Source organism: Bombyx mori, chromosome 11 (genome assembly GCF_030269925.1).
Source record: "Bombyx mori chromosome 11, ASM3026992v2".
In the NCBI taxonomy this organism is placed as follows: Eukaryota; Metazoa; Arthropoda; class Insecta; order Lepidoptera; family Bombycidae; genus Bombyx; species Bombyx mori.
In genome coordinates, this window is record NC_085117.1 from 3627372 (window position 1) to 3648392 (window position 21021).

At 36.9% G+C, this 21021-nt stretch overlaps 1 protein-coding gene across 1 annotated transcript in view; it reads right to left on the reverse strand.

Annotated features, from left to right (window-relative positions):
- Nucleotides 1-21021, reverse strand: part of LOC101745021 (protein suppressor of hairy wing) — a 29208-nt gene that overhangs the window by 5328 nt on the left and 2859 nt on the right. Inside the window, exons 2-20 of the mRNA XM_062670862.1 lie at nt 17208-17394; nt 15737-15820; nt 14937-14961; nt 14607-14630; nt 14445-14492; nt 13034-13057; nt 12872-12919; nt 12148-12192; nt 11646-11690; nt 11443-11463; nt 10796-10852; nt 9198-9386; nt 8075-8128; nt 6880-6930; nt 5284-5328; nt 4202-4222; nt 3968-4015; nt 2190-3023; nt 154-362 (exon numbers count right to left, since the gene is read on the reverse strand). Of these exons, the coding sequence (XP_062526846.1) occupies nt 154-362; nt 2190-3023; nt 3968-4015; nt 4202-4222; nt 5284-5328; nt 6880-6930; nt 8075-8128; nt 9198-9386; nt 10796-10852; nt 11443-11463; nt 11646-11690; nt 12148-12192; nt 12872-12919; nt 13034-13057; nt 14445-14492; nt 14607-14630; nt 14937-14961; nt 15737-15820; nt 17208-17243 (1908 nt within the window). The 5' untranslated portion in view covers nt 17244-17394. The remainder of the gene's footprint in view (nt 1-153; nt 363-2189; nt 3024-3967; nt 4016-4201; nt 4223-5283; nt 5329-6879; nt 6931-8074; nt 8129-9197; nt 9387-10795; nt 10853-11442; nt 11464-11645; nt 11691-12147; nt 12193-12871; nt 12920-13033; nt 13058-14444; nt 14493-14606; nt 14631-14936; nt 14962-15736; nt 15821-17207; nt 17395-21021) is intronic.

Sequence of the window (21021 nt, forward strand, 5' to 3'; positions counted from 1 at the left end):
TGAGATGAGAACTATTAAGTTCAATTAGCTACTATGAATTTTTATTAAAATTTTAATATCACTCACAGCTGATTACATTTATATAAACGGTTTCATGACTTGACTTTGTCGAAGGAATATTTTTTATGTGAATTCTTGGATACACAAACTCACCAAGCACATATGATTCGTTTCGCATTTCGATTTTGAAATTAATTCAGGGAAATGTGCGATCTTTCTGTGCAAGTCAGCTTCTGTTTCGGATAGCCAGCACGCTTTACACAGATCGCATTTGAAAACTTCGGAATCGCAGCTCGCCTTTTGCACAGGTGGCGTTCGCACAAGATCCGAATGAGTACGGAACATGATTGTTTTTTTAAAGCCTTATTTATTATCCAGATTGTTCATGAGTTGGTGTAGTTTCTATCGTACTTGAATTGTAAAGGAAAAACATAACTCATAATAACAATCTAATCCCGCAAAGGCACTAACAAGCACCACAGACCTAAGTTTCAGGGCGAAATGAGTTAGAAGATTATTATTTTTTAAAGGGATTTTATGACCTGGTAACTAAGACCTTTAAGTCATGTCCTATTTTAATTTATATTCTTATTTTTATAAAAATGATAATATGGAGATAAATGAAATGAAATGAAGATGATTAATTTGAGACATTAATCAACTGGGATGAAATTAAATGAAATGAGATGATATGGAATGAACAAATCACACAACTTCACTCCTCGCGTTCTCGCCAAAAAGTCCATGAGTGATAAGCACAAACCAATAAGCATAGACAATAAATGACACTGGCCTGCCTGCACTGGCCCAGAAAAAGCTCAAATATTATGACACATTTGACAGTTTTTTTTTCTAAAACAGGGTCTGTGATGTTATTCCCATACAGTTCCATCATTTGGATCACATAACTATTGCGAATTGAAAAGCGAAATAGAACAGAATGTATTAAACTGAATCAATATAAAATTGGATAATGACAAATCATGATGTTTTGCGATACTTTTAAAAATAACTTAATTAGATTTCAGTAAACTTTTTGGAAGAACTCGAGAAGCCACGTCTAGTGAGTTTGTTTCAAATCACTATACTTTCACAGGTTTTAGCACCACAATTATAATATCTATCTAATTCTGTTCATACGTGTATCAAAATTGATAACGACGCTAATCAAATAAATATTTTAATATCAAGACCAATTAACTCTTCACGGTTCCCCAAAAAACAATGAGAATCTAACGCTATCCTAACAAAATATCAAACCCGACTTCAACAAACTAAAATTAAAATGAAAAGAGAACATCATCAACGTAGCCGTCAATTAAATATGCATTACTATGGATAAGTCTTCAGTCGTCACCGGCAAAGTGGAAGGAAAGAGCGGACCGATCAGTGAGAAGTCATAAAAAAAAAAAAAATATCCCATCAAATTAGAGATGAGAATGTTTCTAGGACTTTGTATAGGATCGGGAGAATTGAATGATATTCAAAATCAGTATCCGGTTGTAAAGCACAGTGTTCTGGGATAAATATTACCGATCCACCTTTGAAAAGATATAATGGCCAGTTTTAACTACATAATTGCTAAAGAGATAATCTTTCTTATAGCTTCGAGCGTTCGATTTAAATTAAGCCTCTTGCGTGCTTTTTATGATTTATTAAGTCACAAAAAAATTCTTGGCAACAATAAATAGTACATATTTGCATAAATCATGTTATTGATATAAAAAAAAACGAATCTAATAATTCATAAAAAATATCTATTTATTCATAAACAAGTAGTATTCTTTTTACAACAAAATTAGATTATATATGGTATTATTAGATAATCACTTATTAGTTATGTAGACAATGAAAACAATTAAACATTTACTTACAACAATGGGCTGAGAGATAAAAATGGTGCCCAACCCTCGTTATTCAGAATAATTTTTAAATGTTTTTTTTTTATAAAATAAATAATATTTGCTTAAGGACCTAAAGAGCCGCAGTTTCATATCCAAAGAGGTTCGCGAGCTGCAGGTTGCCGACCCCTGGCCTAGACTAACGATAGATTAAAAATCTATATTTTTTGCGTTTTGTATAGTTCCGAATACTTCATGACGTGAATGTACGTACAAACTCTGAGAGTGAGCTAAAAAAAAAAATTTGAAACTTAAAATAAACGTGGCGCCTGAGAATTGTTTAATCGCCCGTTTTTTCGGTTGTATCAGTCGAGGCGTTGTCTGCTTCCGAAACTTCGTTGACCTCTTCTTTATTATAAACAACATAATTATTGTTGATAACGATATTAGTCTCTTGATTATTTCGATTATTGTTGGAGTTACTTGATCGATTTGATTGATTTGAATCATTATTGTTCGTGTTATTATTGGTGTCCGTATTGCTATCATTATTTTCACTGCTATGTTTTCTATGTTTCTTCGCGCTACTGCTGCTCGTTCGGCTAGTGTTGCCACTGCTATTTTCGTTACTACTACTGCTATTTTCGTCATTGCTATTGCTTTTTTTGCTACTGTGGTTACTGCTATTTTCGCTACTGCTATTGCTTTTTTTGCTACTATTGCCACTGCTATTTTCATTATTGCTACTACTATTTTTGTCACTGCTACTGCTTCTTTTATTAGTGTTGCCACTGCTATTTTCATTACTGCCACTGCTATTGTCGTCACTGCTACTGCTATTTTCGTCACCGCTACTGCTATTTTCGTCACTGCTACTACTTTTTCTCTTAGTGCTGCCACTGCTGTTTTCGTCACTGCTAATGCTTTTTTTATTAGTGTTGGCACTGCTATTTTTATTACTGCCACTGCTATTTTCGTCACTGCTACTACTTTTTCTCTTAGTGCTGCCACTGCTATTTTCGTCCCTGTTATATTCGTCGTTATTTCCGTTATCATCATTAGCATTATCGTTACTATCGTCACCGCTATCGTCGTCCTGACCGCTGCTAATGGCACCGTTAAAATCGGTTCTGTTGCAGTCCTCCAGCTTCACTTTTATATCTGAACCACAGTGGGATAGATCTGAAACAGAAATGCTTGTGCAATTATTTAATGCTGACGAGTCAGCGAGTTTCCTCCAGTGCTAACATCCGAAAAAGGACCAGAAAGAGGGTAGTTAGATTTGCCTGCGCTTAATATCCTACCCGTAGTCTGCCTGGGACCGTAGCGCTAGCAACACGTCGCACTAACGGGTACTGATTAAATGTGAAAGTCGTGGAAACGAGCCCGTTCAGTTATGTACTGTATATATAACATGAAAATCTGTTAATTCAACTACCCCTAACCACAGTTTTGTTTTTTATATTCATAACAAACTAAAAAATGGCCGGTCTTATTCATATTTAGATATAATAGCTCTCTCGTTCGCAACCACAGCAGCTGTTAACACGTTGAACGCCATAAGAAAAATCGAGTATTTTCATTCAGGGCACGATACTTCGAAACATCAGAATCAATATTATGATGACAGTATTAAATGTGAGTTTAAAACATATAAGCAGTGTTAATTATGTCGCGGTTTCAATCCGATCGTATATTCAGCGAAGCACTGTTCTTGCTAGGGCCAGTATTAGGAAACTATCTCGGTCTGAGCTTCGTGAAGCGACACCGGACACGTTCTATGAAGCCAACACATAACCTCAGGACATTACTGGCAGTTGATAGATAATTAAAACGATATTACGAAGCCATTTAATATTCGCGAGATGTTAATTTCTGAATATTTATGTATTACACGCTCTGTAGTTGTTAACGTCATGCGCGCAAAGTTAGGAAGTGTCAGCGTGGTAGTTTCCTTTGTTTTGTTTCCATGACGCCATCAACGGGGCCAAGGATGGAGCTGGCATAGCATAGTCCAGAACAGTTATTCAGAAAAGCGACGACACTCAGCATTGACGATTATCGACGCAAGGAAAATGCCAATTGATTGATTCAAAGAAAATCACATCAATAAATCACTTACCTACCCTTTTGCCCGTATTGTTTGACGGCTTCCCCGCAATACTCGATCAGCCCTGAAAGTGTGTAAGCCCTTGCTTTATTTTAGATTAAAAAACAAAAGAACGCAAATTTGAATGAAATTTCTTTTCTTTTTTTTTACGTTCGTTTCTGACCGAGTGTATCGATAGCATTGATTCAAGATAAATCGATAATTAATTAAAATACTACTTCTCTAGAGAAATAAATAATATTTTTCTTACCATCAACAACATCGTTTCCAACTGTAAAAATAAAATAACATTAAATTGACAATAGGTTTTGGTTTCGTTTATTTAGTGTGTCTTTAAGTTTAAACGGCTTATTAACCAGTTACAGATACTAACTAACGAATGTACACAATTGGGAAAATGAAATAAAACTCCTCAACGTGGCCTCTCAGATTCTTCCAAAAAGTCCACGGAATTCACAATGTTCAACAACCGTTTTACTGAGACTTTAATTCATACAATCTCATCTTATTTCATTTCATTTTATACCAATTGATTACAGTCTCAAAAATATATCGAATTCGCATCATATATTTTTTTATATACCTAATAGAACGTGTAGGTATTCCGATATAGATTTTTATCAACTGAACACTGGCAGTAGCCGACTTAACCTAATAGGTGTACCTACGGCTCTAATAAAGAATGAAAAAACAAAACTGGCAGCAATGGCATCGCAAAAAGCCAAGCAATACTGAAAAAAGAATAAGTTAAAGAAAGGGCATTATCTATGGTGATGTGAAAATGAAAAATTTTGGGCACTTTTTGGCGGGAACGTGAGGAGTGAAGTTGTGTGATTTGTTATAATTTGTCTATTTAGTATTTCTTCAGGTTTAAATGTGTAATAACGGTGGTTAATTAGCTGTTTAGTATCTGTGAAAGTGCACAAATGTGGGAAAATGAAACAAGCCGCTGGACGTGACTTCTCGGGATCCTCCAAAAAGTCCACTGAAAAAAACCCCAATAAATGACCACCATTTTGCTGAGATTATATTTTATCCCATATCATCTTATCTCATTTCATTTAATTTCGTCCCAGTTGATTAATGTCTCAAATTAATCATCTTCCTTTAGGTAATTTCATTTCACTCCATATTATCATTTTTCATAAAAATAAGAATATATAAATTAAAATAAGACATGACCTAAAAGTCTTAGTTACCAGGTCATAAAATTCATTTTAAAAAAAAGTAAGTAAGTTTTGGCGGGAGTCGTAGTTACTAGTGTCGAGTTGATTACAATTTTCGTTATTTACTAAGTAATCCGTAAATTTACAGCAATAAAATTATACTTACGTCCAGTTCTATAACCATTTGCCAGAGCTCCTAATACAGTTAAGACTGAAACGAAAAATAACAAGGATTGTTTTATTAAATTACTTAATAAAGTTTTGTGATTTCATTTTGTGTGAAGTGAAGTGTTGAAGTGAATTCGTGACATTATTTATAGATAGACGCTTCGATTGGTTTGGTATGTCTTTTTCTCTATGACGTAATCTATAAACTTAATTTTTATTAACTTGAAGTCGTCTGATTAACTTTAAAATTTTCACACGCATCAAGGACCGATGGCTATACAATAATTTCATAACTTCACTTTAATATCCTGACTGGATATCAACCGATCAAATACAAAATGAAATTAATTGTTAATTCAGTTTTGTATTAATGCGTCTTCTTTTTAAGTCTTTGTTTTGATTTGAATATCTTTGCGCGGGAGATAGAATACAAACAATTTTGAACCAAAATGCGAGGGTGTAGTTTGATTATAATTTAAAATTGTCTATAGTTTCAAAGTAAGGGGTTAAAATATCGCTAAGTGGTCAATACTATTTTGTTTTTTTGTTTTGATTTAAAATAATTCACTATTTTACTGTAATTTTGACTGAGTTTTGACAAACAAAAGTTCTTTCGTATTTCTCGGTTTTCCGAGCATGGTCTATTTAATTTAACAGAGATTTATTTGGATCGGATGTCCTGATCAGGTTCAAGAAAATTCTACCATAACGTATGTATTCTTCATAAATCATATTTGCGTGTTTACAAACGGATACTTTCGACTTTATGGTTCTAGTCTCGAGATCACGAGCTAATAATTCGATTTATTAAAAAAAAACTAGTTAAAACCGGCTTATCCGGCCAGTTATCCTTTGATTCGACTTCGATCCGGTTGCTACCGAAAACGGTTACCTACCCGTTAGACCAATCTGAAGATTTCCCAGGAACTAAAACAGTCCGGTAATAACGGAGTTTATAGGAGTCTATACGCACTTTAATGAAACTAGATGATGACCGAGCTTTGTTCGGTTTTTTTTTGATAACGCCATCTTATTGTGTCTTTAAAGTGGTTAGTTGCCCTCAATTAAGAAAAATAGTATTATTAATAATTGCCAATAGATGTCGGGAAGAGTTGATTATTGAAAACACGAATAAAACAACATTTTCTGAAAATAAATCGTAGCTAGATCGATTTATCGCCCCCGAAATGCCCTGTATACTAAATTTTATAAAAATCGTTGGAGCCGTTTCCAAGATTCAGATTATATATACCTAGGTATATATTAATATACAAGAATTGCTCGTTTAAAGGTATAAGATAAGATACAAGCCAGTACCTGGTGCATTTCGTTTCAAAAAAACACAATTTTTAATACGTAGGACTCTTTGTGACCCCGCACGGGTAGGTAACACCACGCTGCCTATTTCTACCGGGAAGCAGTAGTGCGTTTCCGTTTGAAAGGTGGCACAACCGTCGTACTGTTGCTTCTGATAGCTTACAACTCTTGTCTCAAGGTGGCAGCATTTACTTTGTAGATGTCTATGGGCTCCAGTAACCACTTAACACCAGGTGGGTCGTGAATTAGTCCGTATAATAAAAAAAATGCACCTTACCTCTTTTGAAAACGTAATATACGTCATCATGGCACCACTCATTGTTTGCACCTGCAACAGCAAAGTAACTCGTTTAGTACTTGTTGCTAAAGTATATTTGACTGTAAGTGCTCTCCACAGCCCAGCTACAGTCATCAAGGCCTCTTTTAACCTCGTTTTGAAAGAAGACATGCGGAAATCACGAAGTTTAATACACAACATACTACGGGGCACACGACGATCACTCGGTTGGTGAATAGTAGATGCAGCGATTCCAAGTAATTGGTTTGAAGTTTACTGTGGCGTCGGCGTATCCAGGAGAAGTTCCGAGAGGAAATTCTCAGCCTATCAGCCGATCAGATACTTTGAACAGAATTAAATAATTTAATTAAAAATGTAAGTAAAATGTCGAAGCGGCCGCCATTATTTTCATGCTCATTGTGGTCTCAACGCTGGAGTCAGACGAGAGAGTAATGTTCATGATGTTTAGGGTTCACAATTGCTCACGGCACACGACACAGCTCCTGGATCACCTACGATCAACGCAGTGACAGAGTAAAATCTTCTCGCAACTTTTATTTCATTCTACCCGCCTATACTGTATGCTATACACTGTCTATACTCTAATCTCGTTGAACAAGTTCAATAACGACCCCATGTGACATAATAATAATAATAAGCCTATTTTATTTCCTACTAAATATTTTAACAGCTATTAACAAGTATGATCACTTAACTAATTTAATACACTTTGGTAGTTTTATGTAGAAATCCCATATTGGGTAAAGGCCTCCTCCAAAGATGCCCGATTGTCTCTGTCCTGTACAATCTCTTTCCAGCTTGGACCGGCTGTCCTTATAATCTCATCTTCCTAACGAGTCAATGGTCTACCTCTGTTCTTTTTACCTAGTGGGCCTTTCCAAAATTTTACTGATCCATCTTTTATGGATGTGATATAATATTAGCGTATTAAAATTGTCTTACTACTCTATATACGCCGTATTTGTGTGTGTAATGTGTCATATATAACATAGAAAACCCTGAAGTTCACTTGCATATTTGATTGTGTCGCGGTAAACGAGTGTTAATATTATATAGGCACGCCCCCAAACCCTTCAAGTTTGCCCACAGTGAATGATGCCATTACACAGCAGAACGGTGATCCTTACCCGCGTGCTTAATTAAATTCTCACGCCTAATTCAAGGTTGAACTTACGACTGAATAGTTTCGATAAATCCCATATTGCTTGAGCGATTAACCGGTGACTCCCTGCGAATGAAAAACGTTGAATTAAATACCACATACACTATATACGGGGTGTTCGAAAAACGGTTCGATGAATCGAAATTTTAATACTAAAATGAGTCGTGTCATAAGTTCTGATACGGACAGTTTACATATACTTAAGGTGTTATTGAATACTTTTCTATAGTTCCTTACTGATAGTAAAATACAGCTACATTACCAATGCTTTTGCTTTGTCGAAAAATTTTAATTTTAGGAAATTTTAAGATCAAATTTACTATCAAAATAAAATCAGTTTGGTTATCACACATCTCCTTTTGTCGCACGTCATAGAAGAAATTCGGGGTCTTGCCTTGAATGTTTTATATTAATTTAGAATGGTAATGGCTTCGCAACATCAAGGTCCGATCGCCTAACTTAAGACAAGGTCGAAACCTTAACTTTTAATGAGGCCATAACCCACCTATTTGCTTTCTGAGTTCATCTCAAATGAAGCCCAAGACCGAATCGTTAGCGGGGCAGCCGCCGAGCATTCGAATTGAATAATATTACTGCTATACGGCAGAAAAATGGGACAGGATGGTAGTGTCTACCCTTTTTTAGGATTGAAGGATAACTGGTGGCCCGGAGGCTTTTCCAGTTCCACCAGGACAGGTGGGCGTGCAAAGGCTCAGCCAAGAAGGGTGGGATTTGCTAACAGCTGCCCGAGCGCCTCCGTATCTGAATCTACTCTGAATAGAGTCCTCCTGAATCTATTACCGGATCGGAATCGCGACCCGTTGAGAAGATCCCGAGAGAAACTCAACGAGCTGATGCATGGGTTAGGTCGCACGTCGAACTCTTTGTAGAGTTCGGGTACCGGGTACGGTTACCGGGGTCCCTAAGCCTGCTCCAAGTGTTAGAGCTGAAGGCGTCTAAGGCAAAGGTTATTTGATCTGATTGATCTGTAAGGACGTGTCTAGGACGTCGACGGTGACTGACTCTTGCGTGATCAGGATTCGGGGAGAGTGTCTAACGCTGCGGTCTCACAAGACACCAGTAAAATGTTTTGTTTTAAATTTGACAATCTGACATTTGTCATTCGAAAGCTCACCTGTCAACGCTTTAATCCCTTTGCCTTTGGTGTGCTTCTTGAAAATATTCTCAATGTCAGTTTGCGCATTATTGAGGCGATAATAGCTTATAACATTAGCTATATCATCATAGCCATTATCATAGCTTCGCCAACCGTAATGCTTCCCGAAGTCACTCCGGCAGATTCCTTTGTCTGCAAAAAAGAAACCTTTGCGAATTTACAATCTGCCTGTTCTTTGGCGCTGAATTTTAGTCCACGAAAATTCTTTGGGGTGAACGCGAGGAGGGAAGTCGTGTGAATGATTTTAACTTGTTAATTTAGTGTTTTTGAAGGTTTAAATTTGGTAATAACGGTGGTTTATCAAAATTTTAGCTTTCGTGAAAATGCACAAATGTGGGAACATGAACCAAAACCGGACGTGGCTTTTCGGGTTCTTCCAAAAATCCGATGAAGTCTCAGTAAATAACCACAATTTTATTGAGACTTTATCTCAACCCATCTCCGCATTTCATTTTGAGCCCAATTCATTTTTATAAACTGGCCACAATGGCGTTGCAAGAAGCTAATTGCCATATTTAAAAATAAGAAATAGTCCACGAAGTTTGTTATCAGTCATGGGAATAATAGTGATTGGGAGTAAAAAGTGCGCGCACACGTCTTTGTACCAACAGTCTCTTTATTTCTGGTTCAACGTTTTGAAGGTAGGGCTTTTAGGTCAGCACTTTGACATCATACCCTACGGCGAAAGGAAATTTCATCCCTCGCAATAGTCTATATTTCTTCTTGCCCTTATCCATATATTTTTTTTTATTGCTTTGATGTGTGGACGAGCTCACAGCCCACCTGGTGTTAAGTGGTTACTGGAGCCCATAAACATCTACAACGTAAATGCGCCACACACCTTGAGATATAGTTCTAAGGTCTCAGTATAGTCACAACGGCTGCCCCACCCTTCAAACCGAAACGCATTACTGCTTCACGGCAGAAATAGGCGAGGCGGTGATACCTACCCGGGCGGACTCACAAGAGGTCCTACCACCAGTAATTACGCAAATTATAATTTTGCGGGTTTCATTTTTATTGCACGATGTTATTCCTTCACCGTGGAAGTTAATCGTGATCATTTGTTGAGTACGTATTTCATTAGAAAAATTGGTACCCGCCAGCTAGATTCGAACACCAGTGCATCGCTCGATACGAATACCGAATACCGGACGTCTTATCCTTTAGGCCACGACGACTTCGAATTTATTTATTTATTATGTGGGGCTGGCGCAGCATATTTTGTTTTTTTATTCAGGTCTATCGTCATCTTTACACTCACGCCATTCTCTCGCAAATCCCCTATCACACAGTCCATCCACGTCATTTCAGGCTGACCCCTACATCGCATTAACGTCTACATTCATACCCAGAGACTTTTGGCCCACATGGTCATCCTTTCTTCGCATTACACGCTCTAACCACGATACCTATCTACTCTATATTTTTTCTGTCACTGAAGCTACTTTCAGACCTTCTCTTGTACACTGATTTTCAATTTAAACCATTCGTGTTACTCAATGGTCATTATCTTTAAAATCATCTTTATTTAAATGAAAGTAAAAGCATCTCACTTCTTCTATGTTTCCTTCCAAATGCGCATATGACGATTCTGTGCGCCGATATAACCACTGAAATGAAACATCAATGTTATTCGTAAATGCATAAGAAAAAGACTGAGTACTTATTTTAAGAAGCCCCTGTAGAATGTTGTCACTATCCAATCGGTACTGTGCTTGTCTGAGTAGATGTCGAATAAAAATATTTTATTTTACCGAAGAAAGTGTCATAAGCAAATTTCTTTCACATATCTGATGACGACACTGTTTTTAACCGTCATAAAAATATTGGAGCAGGTCAATAATTCGACTATAATTTTTTATGAGTATTTTTTCTAGCTTTTGATGATCTTTTTTATTAATTTGAAAGATAGTGCTTCGCATGCGGGCTAATTTGAACAAGATCCGACAACTACTTTTTGAGCTATCCTTAATAATGCATAATTAATTGAATTTCAGCTACATTGATGATATTCTAGTTTTATTTTGATGGAGCCGGTTCTCTTTTTTGTTAGAATCCTGTATTATCATTTGAAAGTTCAGTGTTAGTGTCGTAGTAAATTCACATTTATTAAGCACGGATTAGACTTACTCTGATATTGTGATGGATTGTATCGGTAACAGGTACGACTTTAAAAACGTGAAGCATTTAAAAAACTTACTATCTGCGAATGTAGATCCCACTGTAAAAAACGAAATTAAACACTTTAAGTTTGTATTAAACAAAAATGAGCGACAAGTAGAAACGGTTTCGTTGTAAAATAATATAATTTTAAATGATTACTAGACGAAAGATCACTTATAACACATGTATGGTACACGTATTCGGTATTGATAATAATAAAAATGTCATCATGATACTCACGTCCCGAAATCCAGTAATCTAAAATATGTCCACCCCCTTTGGAAACTGAAAAAAGAAACATCATTAGTATGCATTGTATCAATGCTATGTTTACTTATGCCACGGTATGGCAATCTTGCTTATGGTGTGTATGGGGGGAAGGTGCAGTAGCTTTGTATAATGTAGTAAATCCAAGACTACCCTTCAAGTGTTGTCTGAGACCGCGTTGGATAAGGGCACGTAGGTATTTGTATGTTACTGTCGTTGGATCAGACGAACAGCACTGCTCCCGTGGGGGTAAAAATACATTATCAATATTTCTGATGTCTATGACTGATTCTTGCCGTTAGCCTCCAAATCAATTTTAGTGGTACCCACAGATCTTCTTGCCTTCTTCGTCAAAAGCTACGGACAGTTTTGAATGTAATATTTAACTTGGGTGAAACCGCGACTCGTATCTAGTATCTGTATTGAAAACTCCCAAAATAGCATTTCCTTCGGACCCTACGGATTGAGAACTCACCGTCGATTATGACTTTTATTCCTTGATCGTGGTTGCCTCGACCGTCTGTAAGGAAATGTCATCATTAATTATATTGACACAAAAATACCGCCTTCCGAAATTGTATGATTTAATTATTAAGAGTGCGAGCCGTCGATAGATCAACTCTCTATTAATGCGTATAAAGTGCGGAGCTTCGGAATACTCGCTAGTTCCTCAGTTTGATTATAAGTATTGGGTATTGACCTGCACGGACGTTCGGACGTATCTTAGCGCGCGCACGTATAAAATTTATAATAAATTAATAATTGGTGGTAGGATGTCTTGTGAGTCCGCGCGAGTAGGTACCACCACACTGCGTATTTCTGCCATGAAGCAGTAATGCGTTACGGTTTGAAGGATGGGGCAGCCGTTGTAACTATACTTGAGACCTTAGAACTTATATCTCAAGATGGGTGGCGCATTAACGTTGTAGATATCTATAGGTTCCAGTAACCACTTAACACCAAGTGGGCTGTGAGCTCGTCTACCCATCTAAGCGGAAAAAAAAGAATTCAGATTCTGTCGTCATCTTGAGACATTACACCGAAGACTCATGCTGTACCCATTGGCACCTCAACCTCGCTATCCTTCAGGCTATGTCGGTTACTATGGTTCTTTTAATAGCTTTGTTATAAGTACACGCCTGTATTTGATCTCCAAAGAGCTTGTGTGAAACAATGGATGGGTATAAAAATAAACTCACTCAATTTCGCGATATCCGTGAATATGTTATAAGAATTACCGCATTTTCCTGGAAGAGAAATAACAATTCTTAATTAAACATCTTTTTAATAGGAAACTAGAAATTAGTTTTATTTATGTGTATTAAAATATGTTATTTAGCGTATTGAAATTTATAACTTACTGTTTATTCCATTTGCGAAATAATCTGAAAAAAAAAAGAAACAGTTGAAGGAATATTATTACAGTTTGAATGATAAAATCTCACAACAAAATGTAGTGTTAAGTGTTCGGAATGAACACTACAGACGAACGCACGATTGGTTATTGTTCGCTTTCAAATTATTGGAACGCATTATGGCATAGCGGTGGATATTAGCTGGGTGGCGGTCACCTATCCCTGCTAACTCACAAGACGCCTTAACACCAGTATATAATATAATAGTATACTTTTATGTATTATAAAAAAAACAGCAGCGAGCGATTAGTACGAAATTAATTTCAAAGCTCTCACCAAAACAGCTCAGGATCCCTTTGCCCTGTGAAACAATTGAAAAATACAAATTCCAATAGGCATTAGATAATTTTGAAAGTCTTTTTTACGTGATGTCATCAGATGTCATTCCTTGATGTTGATAGTACGTCGTGAATACCACCTTACCTCATACGTCACGTTACTTTTTTTATGAAGGTACATATAGTATTACTGCCTTAGTTTATACGTGCGTATTGATCTTTAAGACTGTTTCTGTTCTGTTAAATTGGATTATTTTATTTTAACACTAAAACTGCATTAACTGTTTAATCTGGCGTTTATTATTTTCATTTTATTAACGATTTGTCGACATTTTAATATTATAAGTGAACTACCCTTCATTTTGTTTTTATTAAAATTCTTTGACTTGAACATTTCGTTTCACACAAAACGCAACAATGTTATCTTGAGGTTTGGTTATTATTTTCATCTTTGATTTTCCGTATTCACTATAAGTTCATTCTAGGCTTTTGATTAGCGATTAATGTTAGTTTTAATTGTGTCGCAAAAATCGAAGAAGTTACACAGTTAGAGTTTAGGCGGTCGAGGACGACTCTAAATACTGTTTGTTGTTCGTCGATATCTTAGCGCGCGCACGTATAAAATTTATAATAAATTAATAATTGGTGGTAGGATGTCTTGTGAGTCCGCGCGAGTAGGTACCACCACACTGCGTATTTCTGCCATGAAGCAGTAATGCGTTACGGTTTGAAGGATGGGGCAGCCGTTGTAACTATACTTGAGACCTTAGAACTTATATCTCAAGATGGGTGGCGCATTAACGTTGTAGATATCTATAGGTTCCAGTAACCACTTAACACCAAGTGGGCTGTGAGCTCGTCTACCCATCTAAGCGGAAAAAAAAGAATTCAGATTCTGTCGTCATCTTGAGACATTACACCGAAGACTCATGCTGTACCCATTGGCACCTCAACCTCGCTATCCTTCAGGCTATGTCGGTTACTATGGTTCTTTTAATAGCTTTGTTATAAGTACACGCCTGTATTTGATCTCCAAAGAGCTTGTGTGAAACAATGGATGGGTATAAAAATAAACTCACTCAATTTCGCGATATCCGTGAATATGTTATAAGAATTACCGCATTTTCCTGGAAGAGAAATAACAATTCTTAATTAAACATCTTTTTAATAGGAAACTAGAAATTAGTTTTATTTATGTGTATTAAAATATGTTATTTAGCGTATTGAAATTTATAACTTACTGTTTATTCCATTTGCGAAATAATCTGAAAAAAAAAAGAAACAGTTGAAGGAATATTATTACAGTTTGAATGATAAAATCTCACAACAAAATGTAGTGTTAAGTGTTCGGAATGAACACTACAGACGAACGCACGATTGGTTATTGTTCGCTTTCAAATTATTGGAACGCATTATGGCATAGCGGTGGATATTAGCTGGGTGGCGGTCACCTATCCCTGCTAACTCACAAGACGCCTTAACACCAGTATATAATATAATAGTATACTTTTATGTATTATAAAAAAAACAGCAGCGAGCGATTAGTACGAAATTAATTTCAAAGCTCTCACCAAAACAGCTCAGGATCCCTTTGCCCTGTGAAACAATTGAAAAATACAAATTCCAATAGGCATTAGATAATTTTGAAAGTCTTTTTTACGTGATGTCATCAGATGTCATTCCTTGATGTTGATAGTACGTCGTGAATACCACCTTACCTCATACGTCACGTTACTTTTTTTATGAAGGTACATATAGTATTACTGCCTTAGTTTATACGTGCGTATTGATCTTTAAGACTGTTTCTGTTCTGTTAAATTGGATTATTTTATTTTAACACTAAAACTGCATTAACTGTTTAATCTGGCGTTTATTATTTTCATTTTATTAACGATTTGTCGACATTTTAATATTATAAGTGAACTACCCTTCATTTTGTTTTTATTAAAATTCTTTGACTTGAACATTTCGTTTCACACAAAACGCAACAATGTTATCTTGAGGTTTGGTTATTATTTTCATCTTTGATTTTCCGTATTCACTATAAGTTCATTCTAGGCTTTTGATTAGCGATTAATGTTAGTTTTAATTGTGTCGCAAAAATCGAAGAAGTTACACAGTTAGAGTTTAGGCGGTCGAGGACGACTCTAAATACTGTTTGTTGTTCGTCGACATTTTAATATTGCACATCACAGAACAGTCGAAGGTACTTAATGTAATTAATGAAAGAAAAAACAAAAACAAAAAGAAGGCGTAATTAAACCGTAAAAGTTGCTTTAATTTTGTCTACAACTGGCGTAGGCCCAGAGAAAATGGTATTGATCTTTTTTGTATTCACTAATAAATAGATAAATAAAGATAGAGTTCTTACCTTGACACCCGGATAGAACCATTTAGTTTTGTGCATTGGAAGCTTACATCCGCTCGTTGGAGAAAGACCCACTAGAAGGATGACCTAGCGAGACAAAAATGGAAATTTATAGACCCAGCCCACTGAATTTCCTGCCGGAACATCTCAGTGGGTCGCAATTCCGATCCGGTGGTAGATTCTGCGAAGCACTGCTCTTGCTAGGGCTAGTGCTTGCAAATTTTCTGAGGTTGCCGTCTGGGCGTAGTTACAATATCCCACTGGCTACCAGCGATTGGGTAGGAAAAAAATAATAAAATGTATACATAATCACATTGAATTACATAGCGTATTTTGTTTCTTGTACTATTGTTTTAGCTTTACATCTCGATTGTATTGTGTGATCAATCATAATCTAAATACTGTAACTTGGTTGCGCGGTGCCTGGTGTAGCACTGCCCTATCTCCTTTTGTGGCTGTGGTTCGGCTACGAATGGATTCAAGAAACTAATTTAAATTAGATTAGAAAAAAAGTTATCTCCCAATCTTTTGATTCCTTAAATTGATTGCAACAACAAAATGATATATATATATCGTCAATGTATTCAAAGTTACTCAAATATGCACAAATATGGTTGAAAATTGATGAAATTTTAAAGGGACCACACGAGAAGCAATAGCTTTCAAATAAAATATATATTATTAAAATTAATTTACCAAGAAAAATGTCTAGAACACACATAAAAAATAAAAGTTTAATTTATATTTCAAGTTGATTAGAAGATTTTGCCTGTCTGCCGAATTTGATCATAGTTGCGTGTTTTGTTAAAAGTACAGTAAAAGCTCCTTATTCGTTTTACCTTCCTTCGCGTTTTCGCTATTCGCGGATTTAATCGGTACATACAAATTGATAAAAAGGATTCCAATATGTATTTATCTAACCGAATATCCTTCGTAAGCGCGTCGTCAAATGGACTAACAAAAAAGTGAAATAGACCATATTACAAAATTTTGTCACCTAGGAACGTATCCCTTATATTATATTACCATTCCACATCCACGGTTTCTGTATTCGCGGCATATTTACGAAACATATGCCCCGCGAATAAAAATACATTTTTTTATTTTTTTTTATTGCTTAGATCTGTGGACGAGCTCACAGCCCACCTGGCGTTAAGTAGTTACTGGAGCCCATAGACATCTACAACGTAAATGCGCCACACACCTTGAGATATAGTTCTAAGGTCTCAGTATAGTCACAACGGCTGCCCCACCCTTCAAACCGAAATGCATTACTGCTTCACGGCAGAAATAGGCGGGGCGGTGGTACCTACCCGTGCGGACTCACAAGAGGTCCTACCACCAGTAATTACGCAAATTATAATTACGCACCAGTAATTACGCAAATTATAATACTTTTACTGTAGACATCAAAATAGAACATTAGGTTGCGGACGTTTGAAAAACGTTTGAATACAAAAAAAATGATACTTACATAAACAGAAAATATTATACTCCTAGCGATGTTCATTTTAAGTTATGAACTAACATTGAGTTTTTCGAAATGAATAGAAAATTATTTGGTTGCAACCCCTTTTTATTTGTGTAGAATTCCACGTGTTTTTGTTTGTACAGTTGCCTTGTCTAAATGATGCCAGCTGATGCCATGCCGATGACTTTCACTGAAATTATTTAATTAAAAACTGCATTAGCTTTGTAAGCCATTTTAAATTACTAAGGGCACACTATATTATGCCCGCCCTTTAGATATCATTTACTTATTATACCTAATTCTCTTTAAAGACCAGATCGGATCCAAGTCAAGATGGAAAGATTTATTGTTTGATTCTTCAAAAAGAAGAGTACATGCAATATTACTGGACGACCATGTCGGAGACAGAGCGAAATGAAAGAGAGAGAGGGAGAAAGGGAGAGAGGGAGATGGAGAGAGAGAGAGGGAGAGATGGAGAGAGAGAGAGGTCAAATAATGAATATTAATCGTTTGTTTTCAATTTCGAGATCGCGATTGTAAAATCTAGACAATGCTTAAATGGGTGGATGAGCTCACGGCTCACCCGGTGCTAAGTTACATGCCGATGACACAATTCAAGATCTAACCGACTCATCTAGGTTTCCTTGGTCGATCATTCTATCCCTGGTCTGTCTTTAGGTATTTAGTGGGGTATCGGTGGGAACGTGCGGAGCGAAATTGTGACTTATCAATGTAGTATCTATTTAAGTTTATAGGTGTAATATTGCTGGTGTTATAACTGCACAAGTTGGGGCAATCGAAAAAAAAGTGGCCATTAAAGTGGCTTGTCGGGTTTCTCCAAAAAGCCCATTGAAATATCAGTTTTCTTGGTGGAAAAGCTCACGCCCCATCCGATCGTCGGTGCTCATAGACATCTAGAACTTTAATACCGCCATCAACCTTGAGACATGAATTTAGACATGAGAGACACCCTGTATATATAAAAACATGTTCGCACACGTCCTTAATCGACAAATATTAACGCTTATTACAAGATATTCAAATAAAATAATATTAACAAAAAAAACAAAACATATTTACACATTAATAAACAAACAAATAGCTTTATTATTACATTAAATAGATATTAAAAATAAAATAATTAGTCTAGTATTTATTAGCTTCGCAACAGCGAAAGGGGTACATATGTTCGTATTCTAATTTTGTTCTCTTTTCTTTGTGGTTTCACTTCAATGGTGGTAGGACGTCTGGCGAGTCTGCATGGGTAGGTACCAACGCCCTGCCCATTTCTGCCGTGAAGCAGTAATGCCTTTCAGTTTGAACGATGGGGCAGCCATTGTACTGTAAAAACTGAGACAACTCATAATCTCAAAGTGGCATTTACGTTGTAGATGTCTATGGATTCCGGTAACCACTTAACATTAGGTGGGCCGTGAGCTCGTCGAACCAACTGTACAATAAAACAAAATAAAATAAAATGTCGGAGCGGTCATTGTCGTAAGTCACTATTATTGCTGTGGGTAGACGTTATTTGCCTCACGAGCAATCACCATTTCTCCTGGCTTGTGATGAGCCTGGTACAATCATGTCAATATCCGGCAACTGGCGAGTTTCCCGCGCGGTCTCTTGCCTTTCGCATCCAGCCCCTACCAACCAATTTGACCAGGTCATCGGTCCACCTCGCTGGCTGTCTGCCTACGTTACGACGTCCAGTACGAGGTCTCCACTCTAGTACTTTTGTGCCTCAACGTTCGTGAGCCACCGACGTGTGGTCCATCGCATGGGCGACTTTCAAATATCTGGATAGTTCAAGAAAGCGTTCGCCAAGTAACCACCGCTCTGCTTAATTCGTCCGTGAAGAAACCACGGGTTCAAATTTGGAGGGCGGATCACGAGTCGTACATTACAAAAGATTTATCCCTCTCAATAATGTGGGTGGAAGCATTTATGTTACCGATGCTGATGGACTCTGTTAAAAGCTTAAGACCAGCCGGCCGTCGGTGTGACCGGGTGTTTTAAGTATAATTAATATTTTTAAAAGAAAATCAACCTTAAACCTTTGGGTAGTCAACAGTAAAATACTGTTTTCCGAACCTAATCCTTGGTAGCTGAATCTCTTCAGTGAGTCGCGATCATGATTCGGTGGTAGATTCAGCGTAACACTGCTCTCGCTAGGGTCAGTGTTAGCAAGTCTTCACAGGTTGAGCCCCGTGAGCTCACTTACCCGTTCGTGCGTAACTGAAAAGTCCTTTAAGGCTACCAGCGAATAGGCGGGGATATAAATAGAAGATGTCAGCTTTTGAGATGTTCCTATCGTTTAATCTCCACGACCTACGGAAAAGTGCATCGGAAGTCTAATTTATCATAAAAAATAATATCGATTAATTAATGTTAAAAAAATACGCATCAAAATAGAACAGCGCGTTAATTCGTCTACATTTTCAAGGTTATTGAATATTAATGACTGCGCTGAAAAAGAACACAGAGGGCTGGCTAATTAGCGTCAGAGACATAATAATTATATTTGTACAAACACGAACTGAACAACATGTAACTAATAAGTATTACCGCAGCCCCAAGTATTTTAATGTTTTTTTTATTGCTTAGAATGGGTGGACGAGCTCACAGCCCACCTGGTGTGAAGTGGTTACTGGAGCCCATAGACTTCTAAAACGTAAATGCGCCACCCACCTTGAGATATAAGTTCTAAGGTCTCAGTATAGTTACAACGGCTGCCCCACCCTTCAAACCGAAACGCATCACTGCTTCACGGCAGAAATAGGCGGGGTGGTGGTACCTATCCGTGCGGATTCACAAGTGGTCCTAACACCAGTTCTTTTGACGTTCAACAAGTATGTACTTTCATTTATGTTGAATAAAAATTTTTTTGATTTGATTTGATTTGAGTAATTACGCAAATTATAATTTTGCGGTTTTGATTTTTATTACACGGTTAGCTAACCCGGTAAACTTCGAAGTGCCTCAATCGATAAATAAAAGATCTAAACTTTTGTATAAAATAAACATAAAAGGAAAAACAAATTGTTATTTTTATTTAATTCCGAGCATTTTCATCTTTTTTCACCTTTTAAACCTTCTCTGGACTTCCACGAATAATTCAAGCAAGACCAAAATTAGCCAAATCGGTCCAGCCGCTCTCGAGTTTTAGCGAGACTAACGAACAGCAATTCATTTTTATATATATAGATAGATGTTATTAATTCACCGTGGAAGTCAATCGTGGACATTTGTTAAGTACGTATTTCATTTGAAAAATTGGTACCCGCCTGCGGGATTCGAACACCGGTGCATCGCTCGATACGAATGCACCGGAAGTCTTATCCTCTAGGCCACGACGACTTCTAATGTTTGCCAATTTATGTTGGTATTTTATTAATGACATGGTGTAATAAAAATCAATTTCGAAAATAATTTTATTTGCTGTAATTGCTACACATTTGTGACGATATATCTGAAGTCTCGAGGGGAGCTGTGGTATTTATGTTTTTGATATCTAGGAGCCTTAGTAACTTAACAAAAAGTGGACTGCGAGCTCGTTCACTGGTCTAAGCAATTAAATGCAATAAAGGAGAGCGGATTAGTTTTGCACACGGTCGGCGAAGCAGCCAACGAAGAGGGTGGGATACAAGGATGTTCTTCTTCTTCTTCTGAGTCGGCCTCTTTATTGCTAAAGGTCGCGTCTAGTTTGAAATACTGACCACTCGATGCACTATACTTTCTCACGTCTCCTGTCCTCGGCGACCTTTACAGCCTCGGTTATTGGCAGGCCGGTGAGCTTTTTTACCAGATCAGTGTG